The sequence below is a fragment of the Suricata suricatta genome, chromosome 9, assembly GCF_006229205.1.
Source record: "Suricata suricatta isolate VVHF042 chromosome 9, meerkat_22Aug2017_6uvM2_HiC, whole genome shotgun sequence".
NCBI lineage: Eukaryota > Metazoa > Chordata > Mammalia > Carnivora > Herpestidae > Suricata > Suricata suricatta.
In genome coordinates, this window is record NC_043708.1 from 94,396,142 (window position 1) to 94,417,610 (window position 21,469).

General features: G+C 35.8%; 1 protein-coding gene across 4 annotated transcripts in view; it reads right to left on the minus strand.

Annotated features, from left to right (window-relative positions):
- RFX7 (regulatory factor X7) overlaps positions 1-21,469 on the minus strand; it is a 134,318-nt gene that overhangs the window by 55,094 nt on the left and 57,755 nt on the right. The window contains exon 1 of one of the 4 annotated variants that reach the window (XM_029951386.1): positions 4,857-4,890. The exons of the other annotated variants lie outside the window; for them this stretch is intronic. Coding sequence (XP_029807246.1) covers positions 4,857-4,868 — 12 coding nt within the window. The 5' untranslated portion in view covers positions 4,869-4,890. Of the gene's footprint in view, positions 1-4,856; positions 4,891-21,469 lie in introns of those variants that run through there. 4 annotated transcript variants of the gene reach the window in all.

A 21,469-nucleotide genomic window follows, 5' to 3' on the forward strand; every position in this document is an offset into this window, starting at 1 on the left:
TACCCCAGCTCCAGAGTTTCTGATTCAGTAGTCTTGAGTGGGGGCCAGAGAATCCTGATTTCTAATACACTTGGTTCAGTGATGCTGATACTGCTAGTGAGAGAATGTTATCTAAAGAACTATGGTTCAAGGAACATATAAAAATGAGGATATTTATCACAGTCTATGTACTAATCCTCCCCCATTGGCTATAGGTACTGCTAATTACATTTTCCTAGTTGTAGCTTGTCTTTTCATTTTGTTTTTGGAGTCTCTGATGCAGAGAAGTTTTTAATTTCCAGGAAGTCAAATATATCAACCTTTTTCATTCATAACCTGTGTTTTTTGTGTCCTGTTTTGAAGTCCTTCCCTGTCCCAATGTCATAAAGATATCTCTTGTTTTCTTTTTAAAGTTTTGTTTTTCACATTTAGGTCTTTAATTCCCCTGGAATTTATTTTTCTATAACATATAAAGTAGGGTTCTAACTAAAAATTTCCCACAAGGATAGCTAAGTGTCCAGTGTAATTTATTGAATAATTCACCAATCCCCTTATTTTTCATGTTCCATCTACTATGGGATTCTTGTCTATTCCCAGGTTTAAAAAGGGATGCAATTTTTACTTTCAGTATTTAAAAATATCTTTTTCTGAGATGGAATTTAATTTAGAAAAAAACAACAATTTATCTTTGTGAGTAATATAGGAAAATGTATGATTCACTGATTGCTCTGAAACCTGTGTCAGAGACTTTTCATATAAAAATATTATCCAGTAACTGATTAATATAGTAATAAAGCAGTTTTGATGGAGCTTTTATAAATCTGAGTTTAACAGGAACATTTCCTATTGATAAATAACTAATATGAATAAAACCCATATGTTATAAATGAAAGAAGCAGCTGCTACTTGAGCTTGATAGACTGACCCTTCAAGTCCAATTTATCTAAAGCAGTAAGATAGAGTAGCAAGGTGCAGAATATAGAATTAGAAGGCTTAGAGCCAAATTCCAGATTTGTACTCATTAGCTTTATGATATTAGGCAAGCTGTTCAAGGTATGTAATGTATAAAACAGAGATAAAATGCTCATAATATTTTAGTGAGAATTAAAAGCAATTTATAAAATATATTTATAATAGATATTATTATTACACAAATATTATTCTGAATTAATTGCTTAAAAAATTTTGGGAAGAGTTTATTATTCAAATTCTATCAACAAGTACATAATCTCTTATTTGAAAAAGCAAGGTATCTTAAGAAATTTAGGAAATATTTAGCCTGGTGGCCTCCACTAACTTGGGACGTGCACTCTAAGAGCAAGGCTCCTAGATTTTATATGTGAGCAACATATTTGTCTATAAGTTATTAAAGACCATGTTCTGCTAGCACTGACTTTTTGCTGGGTAAATGCAGAAGAGAGTGGATATTATTCCTTAAGTCATCAAGATGAAATAGAACTTATAAATTACTTCTGACAACAACTGTGCTACTAGAAAGAAAGGAATCGATTTAAGCAGAGTAGGTCAAAATAAAAGCTTTTCCTAGGTTGGACCTGGAACAAATTGTGTAAATTTCCACTTACCTTCTATCATAAAAAATACTTGAAAATATATTCTATATTTCAAAAACTGAGTTTATTTTTAGTGTTTCTGCTTATATGGTCAGGACATGTGCCTTTGAACTACCCATAAATACAGGATGGATTACTGAGAACCAGGTAGAATTTCAAATGTCTGATTACCAGAACGTGAAGCCTTTCAAGCAGATGGTAAGGAAATATGTTCCAAGTATTTACTATCATGGACATAGCTGTAAGGTAGTCTGAATGGAGAGATCTGCTCCTATTTTTAGGCACTGTCTTGAAACAGGTCTGCTCTATAATTTCATGTTAAAAAGAAGGAATTTCTCCTGTTTGAAATCAATTCTCTACAGTGATGTGTTTCCCGTTATGAGACTTCCCTCTCAGGTGTTATTCACGGTTTTGTTTTGTTGTAATAAGGTCACAAAACTGGGAAAGGGCTGATGCTTACAAAGACTGTAACTGACTGAGTTTTGGTGGAAGATGACCAACCAGGGTATCGTGTCCATAATTATTCTTTAAACTTTACTTTTCAAACTAGTATCAGAAAAAGGTCTTTTTAAAAAGTTTTAATTTAAATTTGTATTTAAAACAGTCAGTTTAAAATCCAGAAATCTAAATTCTCCAAGCTTGACTGTTTCTTCAGTTAATCATGGATGGAGGGAAAATATATACACTGATAGGATAATTATACTTGAATTTGCCTTTGATTTTATGAAGTACAAAAACAAAACAAAACATGGAAAAAAATCCAATTTCTTCCCCTCAGGTGACACTAACTCAAGAGCACAGAACTAAAAGTCCTATTCACCAGCATCATTGACAGAAGGACTAAAAGGGGGAAAGTGGAAGCTTATTTTACACCTTTTTTTAATTGATGGAAACAATCAACATACCTGATTATTATAATCTCTCAGGCCCACAGTTGTGAAAGCTGTCCTCCCACAGGATTGAATAAGGAAGACAGAGAAAAAGGTCAAGGAATAAGGACTCTTATTTTTCAATGCTTATTGCTTAGAATTCTTAATTTTCAGTTTCCCAATTTGCTATGATAAAACCATGGTAGACATGGGGGCGGGGTATGATCTTCTTTTAAGCTACCTGCTATAGACAATGAAAGAGGAAACTGTTTCTCTAGTCTCAGTTATAGAAAATATAAATCAAATGGGAAGAGTAATTTATTATATTTGTACTGGGAAATTTTACTCTATTTTAATGATTTAGATATAAAATGAAAACGGTTTAAGTTCTTGTTCAAAATATTCTGCTCTGAGATAAGAAATGTGATCTGAATCCATTTGAAAGACATCAACTATTAAGGGACAACTTAGAAAAAGCAAAGCGATGCTGACAAGCAGACTTCCGTGAACCCCCAAATTTCTTTATTTTTTCTAATTCTGCTGGGTTATCTAAAGAATCCATGGCCATCTGAAAACAGACTAATGAACAAAAAACCTCCTTCAGGTTGCCTCAACTACAATCAAGCCTAGAGAACTTCTAACATCAAGGAGCCCTGAAGGGCTGCAGGATAAGTACTGGAAAACAGGTAAGAAGGTATTTCTGAGTAGATTCTGTGTCATACATCAGGAAAGTTCTGCACAAAATTGGGAACAGATTAAATTATGAAAGAAAAAAGTTAAATACATTGTCAAGGATATCTAAACATCTAATTGTATCTAACAGTGGTCATCTTAATTAACATAATTTTTTTAGTGTTTATTTTTTGAGACAGAGAGATACAGAACATGAGCAGGGGAGGGGCAGAGAGAGAAGGAGACACAGAATCTGAAACAGGCTCCAGGCTCTGAGCTGTCAGCACAGAGCCTGACGTGGGGCTCGAACTCACAAACTGCAAGATCATGACCTGAAAGTCGACACTTAATGGACTGAGCCACCCAGGCACCCCAATTAACATACTTTAAAATATACTGGTTTTGGGTGTTTTTTTAAGGGGTTAATAATAAAGAAGAAAGTTGTATCTCTGAAACTGAAATAATGAAATACATGGTGGCAAGTATCATGGCTACATAAATGCCCAGATGACCAAAGACCAAACAAATGCTGAGACATGGGCATATTGCTAAAATATTCATATAGCAAGTACTAGGGGTCTAACTGGCAGAGGTACATAAATTGATAGGTTTGAGTCCCTTCGAGAGCACTACTGCCCATGGTTAAATTCTACAAACAAGTGACCACCATGGGATGATCATTTAATACTTCTGTGGATCACTTAAGTGAGGCAAAGGCTATCATCAACATTTCTGCATCTCTCACAAAAAGACCCTAGGGTACTACCAATGGCTGGGGTTGGGGGTAGCACTAATAAGAAGGATAAGGTTTAGGTCTTTCTTATCACTTGATTTTTTATTTTTTCAGTATGGGAAGAAAGAATGGTCCCCAAGAGAGCAGCTATTATGTTCCCCCTGAAATGGAGTTCTAACTGATTCTCTAAGATTATAAAGCTACAACCTCAGCAAAGGTGTAGGCCATAGAGACAAAAATGCAGTTCTGTAATTGCTATCTCTGTTCCTAATAAACTTTCCTTCTTTTTCCTTAGTTTACTTTTCTGCAAGTTTGAAATGACTTAAAATTCAAAGACAGAAAAACTAGAATCCTATAACAATTCATTTGTATTCTATGAGACTATGCCTTTGTGTTATGCCATTATTATGAATATAAAGATATTAATAAAAATTGTGTTTCTTTCAGGTAATGGTGAGAGATAGCCATTATTCTTTCCTATTTTTCTTTGTGACAATAAAATGAATTTGAAAACTAGCTGACAATAATTAGGGCATTCTAAATAATTATGAAAGAGAAGAGTTACTAGAACTCATAATTTGGGCCTTACTGGCAATTTGGTCCACTTGAATCCTTAACAAGAGGAAAAAAGAAAAAAACACATTATGACTGTATTGTCCTCCCATACAAAGAGAAGATAAAGCAACTCATGACTAATGTAAAAAAAAAAAAAGAATAAGAAGTTCAATATCCTCTAAATGGTCTGGCCTTGTACAGATTACTTCTTTATCATACTCAAAAAACAAAACCAGCTATTTAAATCTACCCTGCCCCAGTAAATTCTACACAAAAATGTTCTTTCTTTTGAAAGTTATCCATTTCTTTACCAAGGGACTGAAAGGAAAAAGTCAGATTCTGGAATAGGTCTTTGCTTAGTAACCCTAGGGCCACATCACAAGATAACAATGAGCCTTTTTCAAGCTACAATGTATTTTAATTAGATACTGCAAACAAAGTTTTTAGTTTCAATCAAGTCTGGGTTGGTAAACTGACCTTGGTCACCATTTAGCATTCATCACAGCCAAGGATTTGGGGTGAGAAAGCATGCTTTCTCCTGCAAAGGAGGGAAAGGAGGAAGGAAGCCTTCCGGTTATACTGACCTCATACATGCCTCCTCAATGACATATTAAACAACTCTGGAGGGCAGGAGAGAACATATGCTCGGTTCTTTTTTTTAACTTTTAAAATGTTTGTTTGTTTTTGAGAGAGAGAAAGAGTGTGAACAAGAGAGGGGCAGAGAAAGAGGGAGACACAGAATCCAACTGTCATCATATGAAAGTAAGGACTTAGTGTCCTGAGTTTTCAAGAGAAATGAAACAGTTTTTTGATGAACTCTCTCAATTTTTAAGTATGATAACCAATCTGAAACTTAAAAAATGTCAATATGGGCCAAACAAAACACCTCTGTGGAACAGATCTAGCCTGTGGTTCTCTAGATTAGTTCCTCTGGTCCACAGGGTCAAGTGCTGATTCCTTCCAGGGCCATAAGCACAAGGAAGCTTGATTTGCTGGGGAAGACCTGCTTGTTATTACCATTCAGTCCATATCTGAGTTAGCGTATGTTTTAAAATCCAGGAATGTACTTAGATTCAGAACAAGCCATATTAATGAGATGCTATAAGTCAAGATGAAATGATATTAAAACAGCCAGGGAAATATCCTCTGTTGCAGTGTTCCATATACCACTATGGTGAGGATCAAGGTACTGCTGAACTTCCACATAGGGATCTCTGATAAATGAACAGACCTCCCATTGGCAGACTTCTTGCTCTGCTTTCTCCTTGCCTGTTCTAACGAACTTACTACTATGCTAAACAGGATTTTTCAGATGGGGTATTTGGTACCTTTGTTGTGATTCTGTTTTTAGGTTTTAGATTTTGTAAATGACAACTCATACGTGCCCAGAAAGTTGGTTGCTTTACCTGAAAATATGGCTTTGGTGCTCACAAAAGAAATAAAGTTTTTTTATTAAAAAAAATTTTTTTTTAATGTGTATTTTTGAGAGAGGGAGAGACAGAGTGCAAGCAGGGGAGGGGCAGAGAGGGGGAGACAGAATCCAAAGCAGACTCCAGGTTTTGAGCTGTCAGCACATAATCCAATACGGGGCTTGAACTCATGAAATGCAAGATAATGACCTGAGCCAAAGCTGATGCTCAACCAACTGAACCACCCAGGCGCCCGAAGAGGTAAAGTTTATTAAACCATAGTTTAGTCTATTAATTTCTGTTCATTTCCCTAGGAAGGACAAACACTATTCTAGTGAGAGTGGGAGACAGAATCTCTAAAGGATTAATGAATCAATACTCAGAACCTAGGACACACTTAACACAGATTCAACCCAAGTTCATTTTTTCAAGTTTTCTACTGTACTCCCTTGAAAGAGGACCCTCCTGAGAGCTCTCCTCTGGAAGGGAACCTACCTAACTACTTGAATGGTCTAAATGATGGTATTTGTCACCCAGTTTCAGGTTTCTCCAGCCCTCTAAAAGGAATAGTATTCTGGCAATTCCACATCACTTTCCATGTCTCCCTCCTAATGATAATCCTACCAAGTCCTCTTCTGGTCAATTCATATGAATAAACCCTACCCCAAGGTTTATAGCATGCTTCTGTCAGAGTGCTTTTTTAGGCTATGCTAAGTCACCAAAAAAAGGCCAATCAATGCAGTATTTTTTAGACTCAGAAGTAAATGGAAATACACATGAGCCCTCTCTTAGAACACTGATCATTCAGTCCGTCAGGGAGCCCTAGAAGTAAGGCAGTATACTCCTCCTGAGAGGTTTGCCATACCCTCCCTTACTCTTGGTTTTAAGTCTTTTGTCTTCCAACTAATGAGAAAAAAGGTAAGCAGAGGTTGTATAATCTTAAATGTATATTCTTACTAGGATTGCTACTGAGTCGGCTAACCTATGAAACATATTTTTCTTGTTGCTTTGACTGATTTTCTGACAAAATGAATGCTGTTTAATATTTTATTAGCCTTTCCTAACAGGAACCAAAACATATAGTCTTTCCCCGGCCCCCGGCCCCCCTTAACCATTATTAGTTCTAAAAATTTCAAAGCAGGACTAATCACTTAGGGAATCTGAACATTAGAAGTGCTGGAAATACTGCTTCCTGGTGGTGCAAACACCTAAAACAAAGTAACATACGTAGGAAGTTCTCAATATCCTGGTAGTTCTGAATGATAAATATGGGAAATAATTTCTCTCTCTATTCTAGAAACTTGCCCTACAGATTTTACTAATCATTTCCTAAATAGTATGACCTAGAAAACCATTTTCATGATGAGTCTTATGAGGAAAAAAAGGGTCTGGAACACACTGAATACTTAAGATTCATGACATATAACAGCATATTAATAGTTTTTAAGATACTTTTTAACCCAAAGTTCATGAAACATTTTTGTCTTGTCAAACTTTTTGCATAACATTTTAGCATCCTATGGAACTATTCTTCTAAGGACCATATTTTGGGACACACGAACTATTATTTCCCAGCTTGCTGTGATGGACTCTAACCAAAACATGCTTTTTCTACACCAATTACTCTCATGGTTCTTTCACATTTCAGGCCTTCCTACAGCTGTCAGGTAGCCCATTTAACTGAACTAAGGCAGCTTGCAAATTCTGCTTGGGTTTAGCTAATCTTCTGGTACTGGGTATGGCAGGGTATCTTAGCCTCAAATATTAACTGGTAATGAAGAATGTAATTGGGGGGCGCCTCGGTGGCTCAATTGGTTAAGTCTCCGACTTCGGCATAGGTCATTATCTTGCAGTTTGTGGGTTTGAGCCCAACATCAGGCTTTGTGCTAACAGGTTGGAGCCTGGAGTCTGCTTCAGATTCTGTGTCTCCCTCTCTCTCTCTGCCCCTACCCCACTTGCTTTCTCTCTCTGTCTCTCTCAAAAAATGAATAAACATTAGAAAAAATGTAACTGGATCAACTTTACAAATGTATGATGACACTATAGATCTCAAAGTGTTATAACTCATGAGAAACTTAGTTTATGATATATTAGTTATTATTAAAATTAAGTAAAAATCAACTTTTTAATTGCAAAAGTATTAATTATTAATAAAAAATGCTTTATTCACAATTATACCACTACCAATATTTTCATTTGTCTTTACTGATAAACAGGCAAAATGCTAGGCTTTTTTTTTTAAACTAGCATAGATACAATTTAAAAAATTTTACTTCTCCTAGATAGTCTTTGCAATTATAATTGATTTAAATAATTAGAATAATTTTAGCTATTTTTAGTGAGAATGTTAGGAGTTCTTTAAATGGCAAACAACCTCCATGCTAAAAATTAAACTGCATTTAGAATTACTGACTACTAAAATTTAGTAAAATAATGAAGTCAGCTTTTAATTTTTTCATTTCAGATTTATTTTGAAGTTGGAAAATTATTTTCAGAAAGAATTCTTAACATTTTCAGAAATAATTCTTGATTATAATAAGAAACAGAATTTCAAGAAATTCACAAATAAACTCATATTTCAGATATTTAAAAAAAATGATATAGTGTCACAGTTTTTAAAAGCCTGGGGACTGAAGTCAGATTACCTAGATTAAAAGCCTAATTCTACCACTTATCAAGCTTTATGACCTTGGATAAATTACTTAACCTGTCTGAGCTTCCTTCTTTATCTGTAAAATGAAGATGAAAACAAGATTAACCTGATAGGCAAATTAAGAAGATGGAGTGATAAAGCATGTAAAGTACTAATCTGGGCATATGGTAATAGATACTCAATAAATTCCAACAACAACAACAACAACTACAACAACAACAACAATTACAAAGAAACTCTCTGTTGGGGATATATGCATATTTTATATTCTTTTTAATAATTACTGTTTATGAATAATCATTCAGCAAATGTTTTCTGAGTGTATTACATGTACTAATAATGTGCTAACTGTGGTAAGCACTAGAAATATAAAGACCATAAGAAATAGTCTTTACTATCAAAAGCTTATTTTTCGAGAAGAAAACAAATTGATCTTGTTGTGTATATATATACACATACACACACATACATAAATTGCTAACCATTTTCTTCTTTGTCTTCCTTTAATAGTGAGGCTAGAAAACAAAAAAAATCCTCCATGTTCTAGTTTCCCTTATAGCTTAGAGGTACCCAAATGACATTACTCTGGAGGCTGAAGTTTCTCAAGTGAGTTTTCAGAAGGGAATTAAGTATCCTAAAATAAAGACAGAGCTTCTCTAGAAGAAAGCCCTTTTGCTCTTCTCTTCTTCCTGCCTCACCATTTGGGCAAAGGCACATAAGTGCAACGGCAGCCATCAATGATATGACTAGAACAAAAGATACAGCAAAAATAAAAGAGACTAGGACTCTGGTGGCATTGTTGAGTTCTCGCACCACTCCAGAATGCCTAATTTTGGACTTGTTAAACAACACGAACTCTTAAGCCACCAATAGGGTTTTGGGTTATCTGCGGCTGAATTCATACTTAGTAGATGAACAAAACTTTCTGAAAAGGTTTCTGAGCCAAGTCCAAAAGAAGGAGGAGTTATCCAAGTGAAAAAAACCTGAGAAGGGCACAGCTGGCAAAGGAAATAGCATCTACAAAGGCCTGGAGGAGGAGAGAGTATGGAGTGTTGATACTGGCATCTGTTCTACAATATGCACCTTCTGGCTTCTCAGAAGGCTTTTAGCCAGGAGATTCCCAACCTTTTCCATCTTCCATTCAAGAGGTTTCAGGGATTCAATACTCTCCTCTCAGTGGTTCCATATGGGCAGCATTCATTCTAAACGATATGTTCTGTGATGATGAACATGTGTCTTTAACTAATGTTTAGACTACTAAAAACAAATTTATGGTAATTGAAGTCAATTAGATCCACATTATCAATTTACACATGTAACACCATCAACTGAAGCTGCCATGTGTGCTTACTATGTGTCAGGCACTGTATTTATACTAATTATCACATTTAATATTCACAACAACTCAGTGTTGTAGGTACTGTTATTATGTCTTTTGTTACAAAACTGATTTAGGTTAAAATTGCCCAGAATCAAACAGGAATGGTAATACTGGCTGGGGCAAGGATTCAAACTCAGGTCTGTTTCATTCCACAGCCTCAGCTCTGAGCCATTCTGCTATACTGTTAATCAGTTTCTTTAGCTTCTGACTTGTTAGTTACACTTCATTTGCTTGAATCCTTCCTGCATCTATGCAGTAAAGTTTTAGTTCCCCAACTGTACTCTGCAGAGGAGACTGGTGGTGGCTCAGGCTGGTTACCTCTTAACAGGAGAGTATGGAAGGAAGGAGTATATGTAAGCAGAGTAGAACAAGGAAAAAGAGAAAATTTCAGAAAAAGAAAAAATGTTCTTTTCCTCCAAAAGAATGAAACAAGTTTCTGTTCTTATTGGCAAACTGTTACGTAATTCCAAAAAACAAATTCAAATATTTTAGCAAGTGTAAGGCCTCTAAGAGGTCTAAATTGAAGGTGGCGACACTTCTTTATATTTTAAATAGCAATGTTTAATGATTGGTTTATGTTCATTCATATACTTAACAAATATGTACTGATCATCCTCATATGCCTTTGACCATATTACAATGAATATATTCTAATGCTTAAGAATCTAAGAACAAATAAAAATGCTTATTATAATTATCATAGAGATGACCAAATAATACCAAGAAAGGTAATTAAAGCACAGGATAATTTGGGACACAAGATGTATCAAACTCAGATCTGAGAAATCACAGATGGTATTCCAGAGGGAGTGATATCTAAGAATCTTAAAAAATAAGTAGGTACAGCCAATAGAAAGGACAAGAAAAAAGGGGGGGGGGGAGAAGAAGAGATGGTCTAGATCAGAATTTTTTCAACTTCAACACTACTAACAATTTTGGACTGATAAGTCTGTTACAAGGTGATGTCCAGCGTTTTGTAGAATGTTTAAACAGCCTTGTCTTCCACCTACTTGCTGCTGGTCACACACTCTGCTGAAAATCAAAAGTGTCTCTAGATATTGTCAAATGTCCCGTAGGGGGCAAAAATGCATCTGGTTGAGAACCATTGCTCCAGACCTGCACAAAGCAAACTGGCTGCCACAAGCCACATGTAGCTATTTCACCTGAAATTAATGAAAATGGAATAAAAGTTCAGTTCTTCAGTCATACTAGCCATATTTTAAGTGCTCATTAGCCATGTTTTAATGGACAGCAACATTCTACAGAGTATATATTCTCTTATTTCACAACTGTTCACTATAGCTTAATGACAGCCTGTGAAGGGAGTGGAGAAAGATGAGGTTAAACAAGAGAAGTAAGACTTGAGTATGAAAGGTCTCCCATGCCTTAATACAGAATGAATAATGCGGAGCCAGTGAGAGTTTTTAAGCAAGGTATAAAATAAACAGATGTGTATTTTATAAAGCTGATTATAATGGTGCTGTGGAGGATGGAATGAAAGTGGAGAGTCTAGAAGCAGAGAAACAGCTGCAGTATTTCTAACAAGTATGGAGATCTGGATTAATGCAGCAGCAGCAGCAGGGATGGACAAAAATGGAGCAATTAAGGAGGCAGAATTGACAAGTCTTGTTGATTGACCGATAGGAGGTAGGCTGAGGGAAAAAATGAAGTCAAGAATGACCAGCACATTTTTAGGATGAATGAATGAGTACATCCACTAAGATAGTATGGTACAAAGAATGTTCATGTCCTAATCCTCTAATCCCTGGCACCTGTAAATCTGTTACCTTCCATGGCAAAAGGGACTTCGTAGATGTGATTAAGGACCTTGAGATGGAGAGATAATCCTGGATTATAGAGTAGGCCCAACATAATCACAAGTGTCCAGATAAGAAAGAGTTGGAGGGAGCTCTGAACACAAAAAAGAGAAGTGTCAGAGTAATGCAGTGTAAAATAGACTCGAGCAGCCATTGAGGGCTTTGAAGATACAGCCATTAAAAGCTAGAAAAAGCAAGGAAACAGATCCCCTACAGCCTTCAAAAGAAACATTGCCCTGATGCTACTTTCATGTTATCCCAGCGAGACATGGGTCAGACTACTGACCTACAGAACTGTAATAAATCTGAGTTGTTTTAAACCACTAAGTTTATGGTACTTTGTTGTAGCACCAATAAGAAACTAATGCAGATAGGTTCAGAATTGGGGTATGATACAATGAGACTGGTTCCAGAAAAAATGAGTTTGAAGTGACTATGGGATATGGTGGTAAGCTAGTTGGATATACGAATCTCGACCTTAAGCTCGACCTTAGCAGACATCTCCATATTGACATTACTTGAAACCATCAAAGTAGATGAAATCATCATGGGCAAATACAGACAAAATGCAGACAATTCAGGTAGACAAATACTAGAGGCCCTTGGAGGAAACTAGAGAGGAACAGCCTACGATGTAGCACGAAAACCAAGATAGTGTAGTATCTAAGGAGTGAAACGAATAAGAACATACTAAAAGAGGAGGGTTAGGGAATGATCAATAGTTAAGTGAAAAAGGGTGGTGAAATTAGGGACTGAGACTATTATATTTAGCAATAAGAGATCATTCATGGTATTCTTGGTAAACTCAGGTGTCAGAGAAGTGGTTATTGGAAGACTTGTTGCGGGTGTTGAAGAGTGAATGGAAGGTAAAGTATGAGACTGGGTTTCAAAAGAAAGAAGACTGTGGTAGCTGGAGAAAGGGTGTCAATTTCAGGGAGGATTTTGTTTTAATAGATGAAAAACGATTAACCACTTAACTGTTAACAGGAAAAGGTGAGTAGAAAATGAGGAAAATAAAAAAAAAATGGGAGAAGAGTATAAATAAAATGAATTCTGAGATAGGAAGGTATGGGATCAGAGCCTAGGCAGAGATCAACTTTCGGAAAGGCAGAAAGGTATTTCTACTATTAGGAGACAAAAGAAGGAATACAATAGGTACCAAAGTGAGCAACTACTGAGTCAGGGATAAGAAACAGCATTGATTTTGTGGAATACTTTCACTGTGTGTTCTTATTTTCTCAGAAAAGTAGGAGGTGAGATGATCTGCTGACAGTAAGAGAAGACATGAGTTTGGGAATTTTATTTTAAAAATTTTGAAACGGTTTTTGAGGAGAAGAGTGGATGACAACTCACTAGGAAATGAAGGAGTTTGAAGGGGCCTGTACATTTTACTGAACCTTTAAAATATCTATTAATGGACTTATGCATATGGCCACACAGGAGTACCTAACACTGGAGTACCTTTCCCAGCTTTACCAACCTAAACTAAATACAAGCAACTGTTTTCAGAAATTGAACAGAGAGCATAGAACTGTTCTTTCTTAAAGAAAAGACACAAATAAAATAATTCCATCTGAAGGCAACTTGTGAACTGGCACAGCGAGGGGGAACCCAAGCAGAGCATGACATTACTGATGCACTAAAGTGACAGAGATCAGTGTTTGAGAAAGCAAACTACCAAAAGGAAGATAGGAAATATCTTCAAAATCTACACAAATCATTATGTAGATTTAGAATCTACTGCTGAATATTAAACTGTATGATTACAGAAAAACTCCATGAAGCTGGGTACAGAACTACCAGATAACTATAACTGTCTATGACATGTTCAAATTCTAATTAGACAGAATTGAGAGATCTCAGTGAACACCTAAGGAATGCAGTATAGACATCAGGTGTAATATTTTAGTATAAAAGCTAAATTCTAACATGAATGCCATTACAGATTTGCCCCAACAAAGTTTAAACACAGCAAAAGATCCAACTATCCTACAAGTCATTTAGTTGCTGGCCTAAGAAAGCTTTTTTTTTTTTTTTTTAACAATTCTTAAAAAAATTTTTTTTTAATGTTTTTAATTTATTTTTGAGAGACAGAGAGAGCACGAGCAGGGGAAGGTCAGAGAGAGGGAGACACAGAATCCAAAGTAGCTCCAGGCTCTGAGCTAGCTGTTAGCACAGAGCCCGATATGGGGCTTGAACACACAAACCGTGAGATCATGATCTGAGCCGAAGCCGGACACTTAACCGACTGAGCCTCCAGGCGCCCCCAAAGAAAGGTTTAATACATTTTAGAGAAGAGGACAAAACCCAGACACTATACACAACCAAATACTGAATTAAAAATAATTTGATATGCAAGAAGTAGAAAGCATGATATATAACGGTAACAACAACAACAACAAAAATTCAGTAAATAAAACACACTTAGAGATAATATAATTAGCAAACAACGACTTCAAAGCAACTATTATAAATATGGAAAGAAAAATGGACAAAATAAAACAAAATACCCAAGAGGAATTTGTAGACCTGAAAAATTCAAGATATAAAAGATAATCCACTCAATGGGATTTAAAGCAGATTAGACACATCAGCAGAAAATATTAGGGAATGTGATAATAAAGAAATATAACCTATCTAAAATGAAGCAAAAAGAGAAAAAACAACAACAACAACAACTAAGAATAGCCTTAGTTACCTAGTTTGATTCCCAGGATGGAAGGGGCAATGAAGAATATTTCAATGGCCAAGAATTTTTTCAAAAAGTGTTGAAAAATATAAACTCACACATTTGAAGAGCTCAATGAACTACAAGCAGGACAAAAACAAAGACAATCATACTAAAGCTATTATAATAGCACCGCTGAAAACCACTAATAAATAACCTTACAAGAAGTTAAAGGAGAATAAAAAAGAATGTATTACGTACAGGGAAACAAGAATAACTACAAACTTTCCAACGGAAACTGCAAGTCAGAAGACAGGGGATCGCCACTGCTAAAATGCTGCAAAAAAAACCTAGATTTCTTTATCCAGTAAAAGTACCCTCCGAAATGAAGGGCAATTAAAGGATTTTTTCTTTCCAGATAAAGTATAACTAGGAGAACTAACAGTAGACCTACAAGAAAATAAAAGCAAAATCGTATGTGTACACTCAACCAAAGAAGTAAGCAGTAACAAGATAAACCTTGTAAGACTGGATAAGAAAAATACAAGTATATGATGTCATCAATAGCATCAAAACACTTTAACCATAAAGACCTATAGTGCTTAAAAGTAAAAGGATGGAGGAGTGCCTGGGTGGCTCAGTCGATTAAGTGTCCAACTTCGGCTTAGGTCATGATCTCGCAGTTCATGGGTTCGAGCCCAGTGTCAGGCTCTGTGCTGGCAGCTCAGAGCCCGGAGCTTGCTTCTGATTCTGTGTCTCCCTCTCTCTCTGCACCTTCTCTACTCATGCTATGTTTATCTCTGTCTCAATAATAAATAAACATAAAAAATAAAAAAAGTAAAAGGATGAAAAAAGATATGTCTTACAAGTAACACCAATTAAAAGAGGGGAAGACTATGCAAAGACTTCAAAGCACAAATATGATCAGAGATAAAAATGGAAATATCATAATAATAAAAGAACCAATTTACAAAGAAGACATAATACTTCTACATATTTATGTTCCAATAATAGCTTTAATACATGAAGCAAAATCTGACAGGATCACAGGGAAAAAATATTAACATTCACAACTGAAATAAGGGGCGGGGGGGGGAGAAAAGGATAAATATATCTTGGGAAAGAACCAACTGGACCTAAGTGTTAGATTAAGAACATTCCATCCAATGACAGTTGAATATACAGCAAAACCTTGGATTCCAAGTAACTTGTTCTGTGAGTGTTCCGCAACACAGGCAAATATTTCTTATAAATTTTAACTTGATAAACAAGCAATGTTTTGCAATATGAATAGTACATGATGCCAAACATGACATGATCACAACTGAGCCAATGGTTCTCTCTCTCTCTCGCTTGCTGTGGGATTGTGGGTGAGTATCTCCCATGTTCGGATGGTCAGCTTCAGGCCACAGTGTTTGCCAATTAGTGATTTTTCAGAACACTGGAAGATGCCCACAACAGGCACGAGTGTATTTTTTGTCACTTCAAAACATCTATGGACAGTCCTCTGCTTTTCCATACAAGTAAGCTTAGAAATGCTTTGCTTCATTCTAGGTCACTGGATAGGTTCCTTGTTAAAGTTGCACAAAAAGAAAAAGATTCCATTGAACCAATAGATAGCGGTGATTCTGTTACTAATCGTGAAAGTTGTCTTACACAATACCCTCATCTCTCTTGTCTCCCTCACATCAGACACAAAGGTTTTGAAAGTTAAGTGCACGTTAATTTGCTTATTTTTCTTTATATTTTGTATTTTCTTTATTATTTTGTATTATATTACAGTAATCTAATCATTTTTATATAAATATTTTAGGATTGTGGAACAAATCGCCTAAGTTTCCATTATTTCTTATGGGGAAATTGACTTTGATATAAAGTGCTTTGGATTACAAGCATGTTTCCAGAACAAATTATGCTCGCAAACCAAGGTTTTACCCTGTATTCTTTTCAAATATATATGAAACATTCACTAAGATATGCACTAAAAAAAGCTTTGATAAATACTCAACTATCTGGGAACTGCTCAAGATATATCTAAGTGTCCCATGGGTACAAATATAAATGAGAATGGAAATATAAAAATAAAAAAATTGAAAATGAAAACATAACATAAAATTTATGGGATGCAGCTAAACCAGTGTTTATAGGGCAACTTAAAGCACTAAAATGCTTACAACAGAAAAGAAAAAAGTTTCAAGTTTCCATATTAAGAAGCTAGAAAAATAAGAATACATTAAAAAAGAGGTAAGCAGAAAGATAGAAATATTTACTAGAAGAGAAAGTAACAAAATAGAAAAGTGACAAACAAGAGAGAAAAATCAATGAAGCCAAAACTCAATTCATCTGAAAAGATCAATAAAATGATTAAAACTCTACCTAAACTGATGAAGAAAAAAAGAAGATTTAAAGGTCCCTTATCAGGAATCAGAGATAACTGCTACAGATTCTATAGAGAGTAAAGGATAATAAGTGAACATTATAAACAATACTACATGAACAAATTCAGTAACAGAGTAAATGAACAAATTCCTCTAAGGACTAAAATACTAAAACTGTTTCAAGAGGAAACAGAAAAATAGCCCTGTAATAATGAAAGAAACTAAGTTTGTAACTAAAACCTTTCCCCCAGTTTTACTAGTAAAATCTATTAAACACTTCAAGAAACATTAATTTTAAATAGAGACCTTCAGAAAATGCAGAATAGCATTTCCAAACTCATTATATAAAGCCAACATAACCCAGATACCAAAAACAGGAAAAGATTTTACAAGAAAATAATATTTCCAAAGCCTTAATTAATACAGACAATAGTCTTTAACAAACTGGCAAATCTAATGAAGTAATATATCAAAGTATAATGCAATACATGAAGTATAAAGAATCATGCAGAGCTTATCACAGAAATGCAAGGATTGTTTTCACTTAGGAAAATCAATCAGTATAATTCACCATGTTAAAAGAATAAAGGAGAATTATCTTTTGATTATTTTGATATTATTTTGATAAAGTGCAGAAAGATCATTTGATAAAATACAACATGCATTTGATAAAAAAAAACCTCTTAGGAAAACAGAAACAGAAGAGAACATTCTCAGCTTGAAAAGAGTATCCATGAAAAAAGTAATATTAACATATTATAAAGTGAATGAATGAATCTTTTCCTCTAAAATTGGGAACAAGGAAAGGGAATTTACTTTCACCATTTCTACTTAATGTTGTCCTGGAGGTCCTAGCAGAGCAATACAGTGAGTAAAAATAAATACGTTTAAAATCAAATGTTCTGAGGTGCCTGAGTGGCTCAGTCGGTTAAGCATCTGACTTTGGCTCAGGTCATGATCTCATGGTCTGAGTTCAAGTCTGGCATTGGGCTCTGTGCTGATAGCTCAGAGCCTGGAGCCTATTTCAGATTCTGTGTCTCCTTCTTTCTCTGCTCTTCCCTACTTGCACTCTGTCTCTGTCTCTGTCTCTGTCTCTCTCTCTCAAAAATAAATAAATATTTAAAAAATAAATAAAATGAAAAGTCATTATTTATGGACAATATGATTGGGTGTGTAGAAAGTCCAAAGGACTCTCCATATAAGCTTCTAAATATAACATGTAAACTTAGTATGTTTTCAGACTACAAAGTCAACACAAATATTAGCAATAAAACATTGTATAACAAACATTTTTAAATGCCATTCATGATAGCACCCAAGGTATTAAAATATTTAGGTCTGATTTAAGCAAAAATATATAAACCCTATACATAGAAACTACAAAACACTGTTGAGAAAAATTACAAAAGAGCCAACTAATATGGAGATATACCATGCTCATGGATTAAAAGATTTGTTGTTAAGATGTCTATTGACCCCAAATTGATCTATTAATTCACTGAAATCCCAACCAAAAATCCCAGTAGACTTAAACTAAAAAATTTGGGGCACCTTGGTTGCTAAGTCAGTTAAGCGTCCAATTTCGGCTCAGGTCATGATCTCATGGTTCTTGAATTCGAGCACTGAGTTGATTTCTGTGCTGAGAGCATGGAGCCTGGAGTCCACTTCAGATTCTGTGCCTCCCTCTCTCTCTGCCCCTCCCCTGCTTGGGCTCTGTCTCTCTTTGTCTCTCGAAAATGAATAAACATTAAAAAAAAAGAAATTGATAAATTTATTCTAAATGTCTATGGAAATGCTAAAATTAATTTCAGTCATTATAGTACCTAATATCAAGACTTTCTACAAACCTACCATAAACAAGACAATATGGTGACGTCACAAGGAAAGACCTAACAACAGATGGGGAAAAAAGTGGATAGAAAGGACACACATATAATTATTTTTGACATAGGAGGTGAGTGGGAAAGAGTGGATTGTTCAGTAAACGGTGCTGGATCAACTGGATATCCATTCATATGGTAAAAGATAAAGATTGTAGTTAATTCCATGCAAAACACAAGTCTAAATCACAATGGTTAACAGAAAAGGACCTAATAGAAAAAGCTAAAATCACAAAACTTTTACAAGAAAACATGTAAAATCTTTGTGAGGAGGCTGGGAAATCTAGAAAAGATGAAAACAAATAGGTCAGCAAACCCTCCCCTTAAAATAACTATATAATGATATAAAGTGGTGAAAAAGAACAATTTTAGGGCTTTGGGCACTAATGGCAAACAACATGTTAAGAAATGTTTTGTCATTAAAACTGAACTGTAGGTACTAACTGTTGAATATCTGTGTCAGTCTTGCCTGGGTTGCTCCCATGACCTATCCCACATGATCTGGACAGTAGTACTGCCAGGATGAGGCTGCTTGGGTTTAAACACATACAGGAAAACATGATGACAGTGAATCAAATATAGGGACTCTTTAATAAAGACAGAAAAATTAAAACACTGAGAAAGACAATCAGAGAAAAATGAACAAAGCTTAAGAGACTGAAAGGATAACAATCATTTCAACATGTATGTACTGGAAGTTTTGGAAGGAGAGGAGAATCCAAGGAACAGAAAAATAATGGAAGAAGTAATGGCTGAAAACTTTCCCAATCAGAATAATCTGTAAAATGTGAGCTCAGCAAATCCCAAGCCGGATAAACACAAAATGATCCATACATATACATGTAATGCCAAAAGTGTTGAAAGCAAGAGTAAGTGGGTAAGCAAACAAGCAAGTGAATGAATTTCAATAAATCTTGGTATCCACCTGTCAGGGGCTGCCAAGTTTTCTGTCTGCCTCAGGCAAGGATTATCACTCTCCGGAGAGTGAACCAGTAAACAAGATTTGCATCTAGAGGCTGGAGACTGCCATTTCCTGGTCAAAATAACTTTGGCTTCTGTCATGCTGGACCAGACGAAGAGTGGCCAAGGTGCACAAAAGATCAAAACCGCATTTTGGATTATTCAGTGCTAGCTTCCTCCCCCCAGCGTTTGCAGAGGCAAATCTGGGCGTTTCTTTTGATATTCATTTGACTCTGTTTACCTGGTAACTGACCTAGGTCAGCTGCTTTGTTTTCCCGCCTTGAAACCTTTATAAGAGACAGTTTTCTGAATAAAGCTCTCCTTTTTTGCCTGATCGGAAACTATGAGTTCTGTCTTTACTCTCTGCGTCTCCCTCTCCTGCCCCCTTTTTCTCTCCCTCCCTCAGGAGAAGGACCGCAATGGAAGCCCGCTCAAAGCTGGGGACGAGCGCCTGGACCTGGCGAGCTAGCGCACCGAGGCACCTGCAAGTGCCGCCCCAACCCGGGGTGGAAGCAGACGGACGGGCGGACGAGCGGCCCCGGCCCCTGGGTTAAGACATCAACCAGAGAAAAACAACTCATAATGCATATGAAAACAACATGATAAATTACTCACTACTCATCAGAAACAACAAAGGCTTAAGGAAGGCAGAATGACATACTCAAAGTGATGAAAGAAAAAACCTGTTGATCAAAAATTCTGTTTCTAGCAAAACCATCCTTTAAAGCTGAAGGCAAATAAAAACATTCACAAATAAACACCAAGAAAATTCATTACAAGCAAACATGTGTTACCAGAAATATTAAAAGAAATCTTTTAGACTGAAAGAAACTATCCTTGATTCCTCTTTGTTTCTCCCTGTATATTTAATGCATGAGCAAGCAAGGCCTATTAGTATTAGCTTTATATACAAAGTAAGCCTTGAATCCATATACTTTTTTCCATCTTCCACTGACATCACATGAGCAAGAGCTCTGAATTTTCTTTTTATGTTTTTTATTTATTTTTGAGAGACAGAGAGAGACGGCGGGAACAGGGGAGGGTCAGAGAGAGAGGGAGACACACAGAATCTGAAACAGGCTCCAGCCTCTGAGATAGCTGTCAGCACAGAGCCCAACGTGGGGCTCAAACCCATAAACTGTGAGATCATGACCTGAGCTGAAGCTGACGCTCAACTGACTGAGCCACCCAGGCGCCCTGAGAGCTGTGAACTTTCATTTGGACTTCTGCATGGCCTAAATGGTTTTCCTGCTTATACTCCCCCCCCCCCCCCCGCCACAAGCCCAGTTTTTAACATCAACCAGGGCATTTAAAAACAACTGGATCATACTATCCTTCTACTTGAAACTGTTTAATTGGGCTCTCTATGTACTGAGAATGAAATCCATACTATTTGCCATGGCTAAATATACCCTACAAAAACTTCTCCCAACCTGAACTTTTCTCCTATCATTCTCTCCTCCCTTTATAAGTTCCAGATCACTGCATATTGTATTCTGTAAATATCCCCAACTCCTTCCTGCTTCAGAATCTTTGTACTTATTATTCTCTCTGCCTAACTGTCACAGGAAAATCATCACATAAGGCTGGATTCTTATTATTCAAGTCTGCCCTCAAATGCCATTTCCTCAGAGGCTTTTCCTAATCATCCAATCTAAACTTACCCTAGCCACCATCACTTGCCTCCTTTCGCCTTTCAAAAATTTTATAATGATAAACAGCATTTATTATCTGAAGTTATAATGTTCATTTATTTAACTACTCATCTAATATGTACCTCACTCAATAAATTGTAAGGTTCATGAAGATAGAGACCTCCCGATCTTGTTCATCAAATATATATAACTTTAAACCTTATGCTAATATGTAAACAATTTTGAACTCTTCAAAGATTTTTTAAAAGCCTTTTTCTTATTTAGTACTTTATAAATGTTGTATCTTATA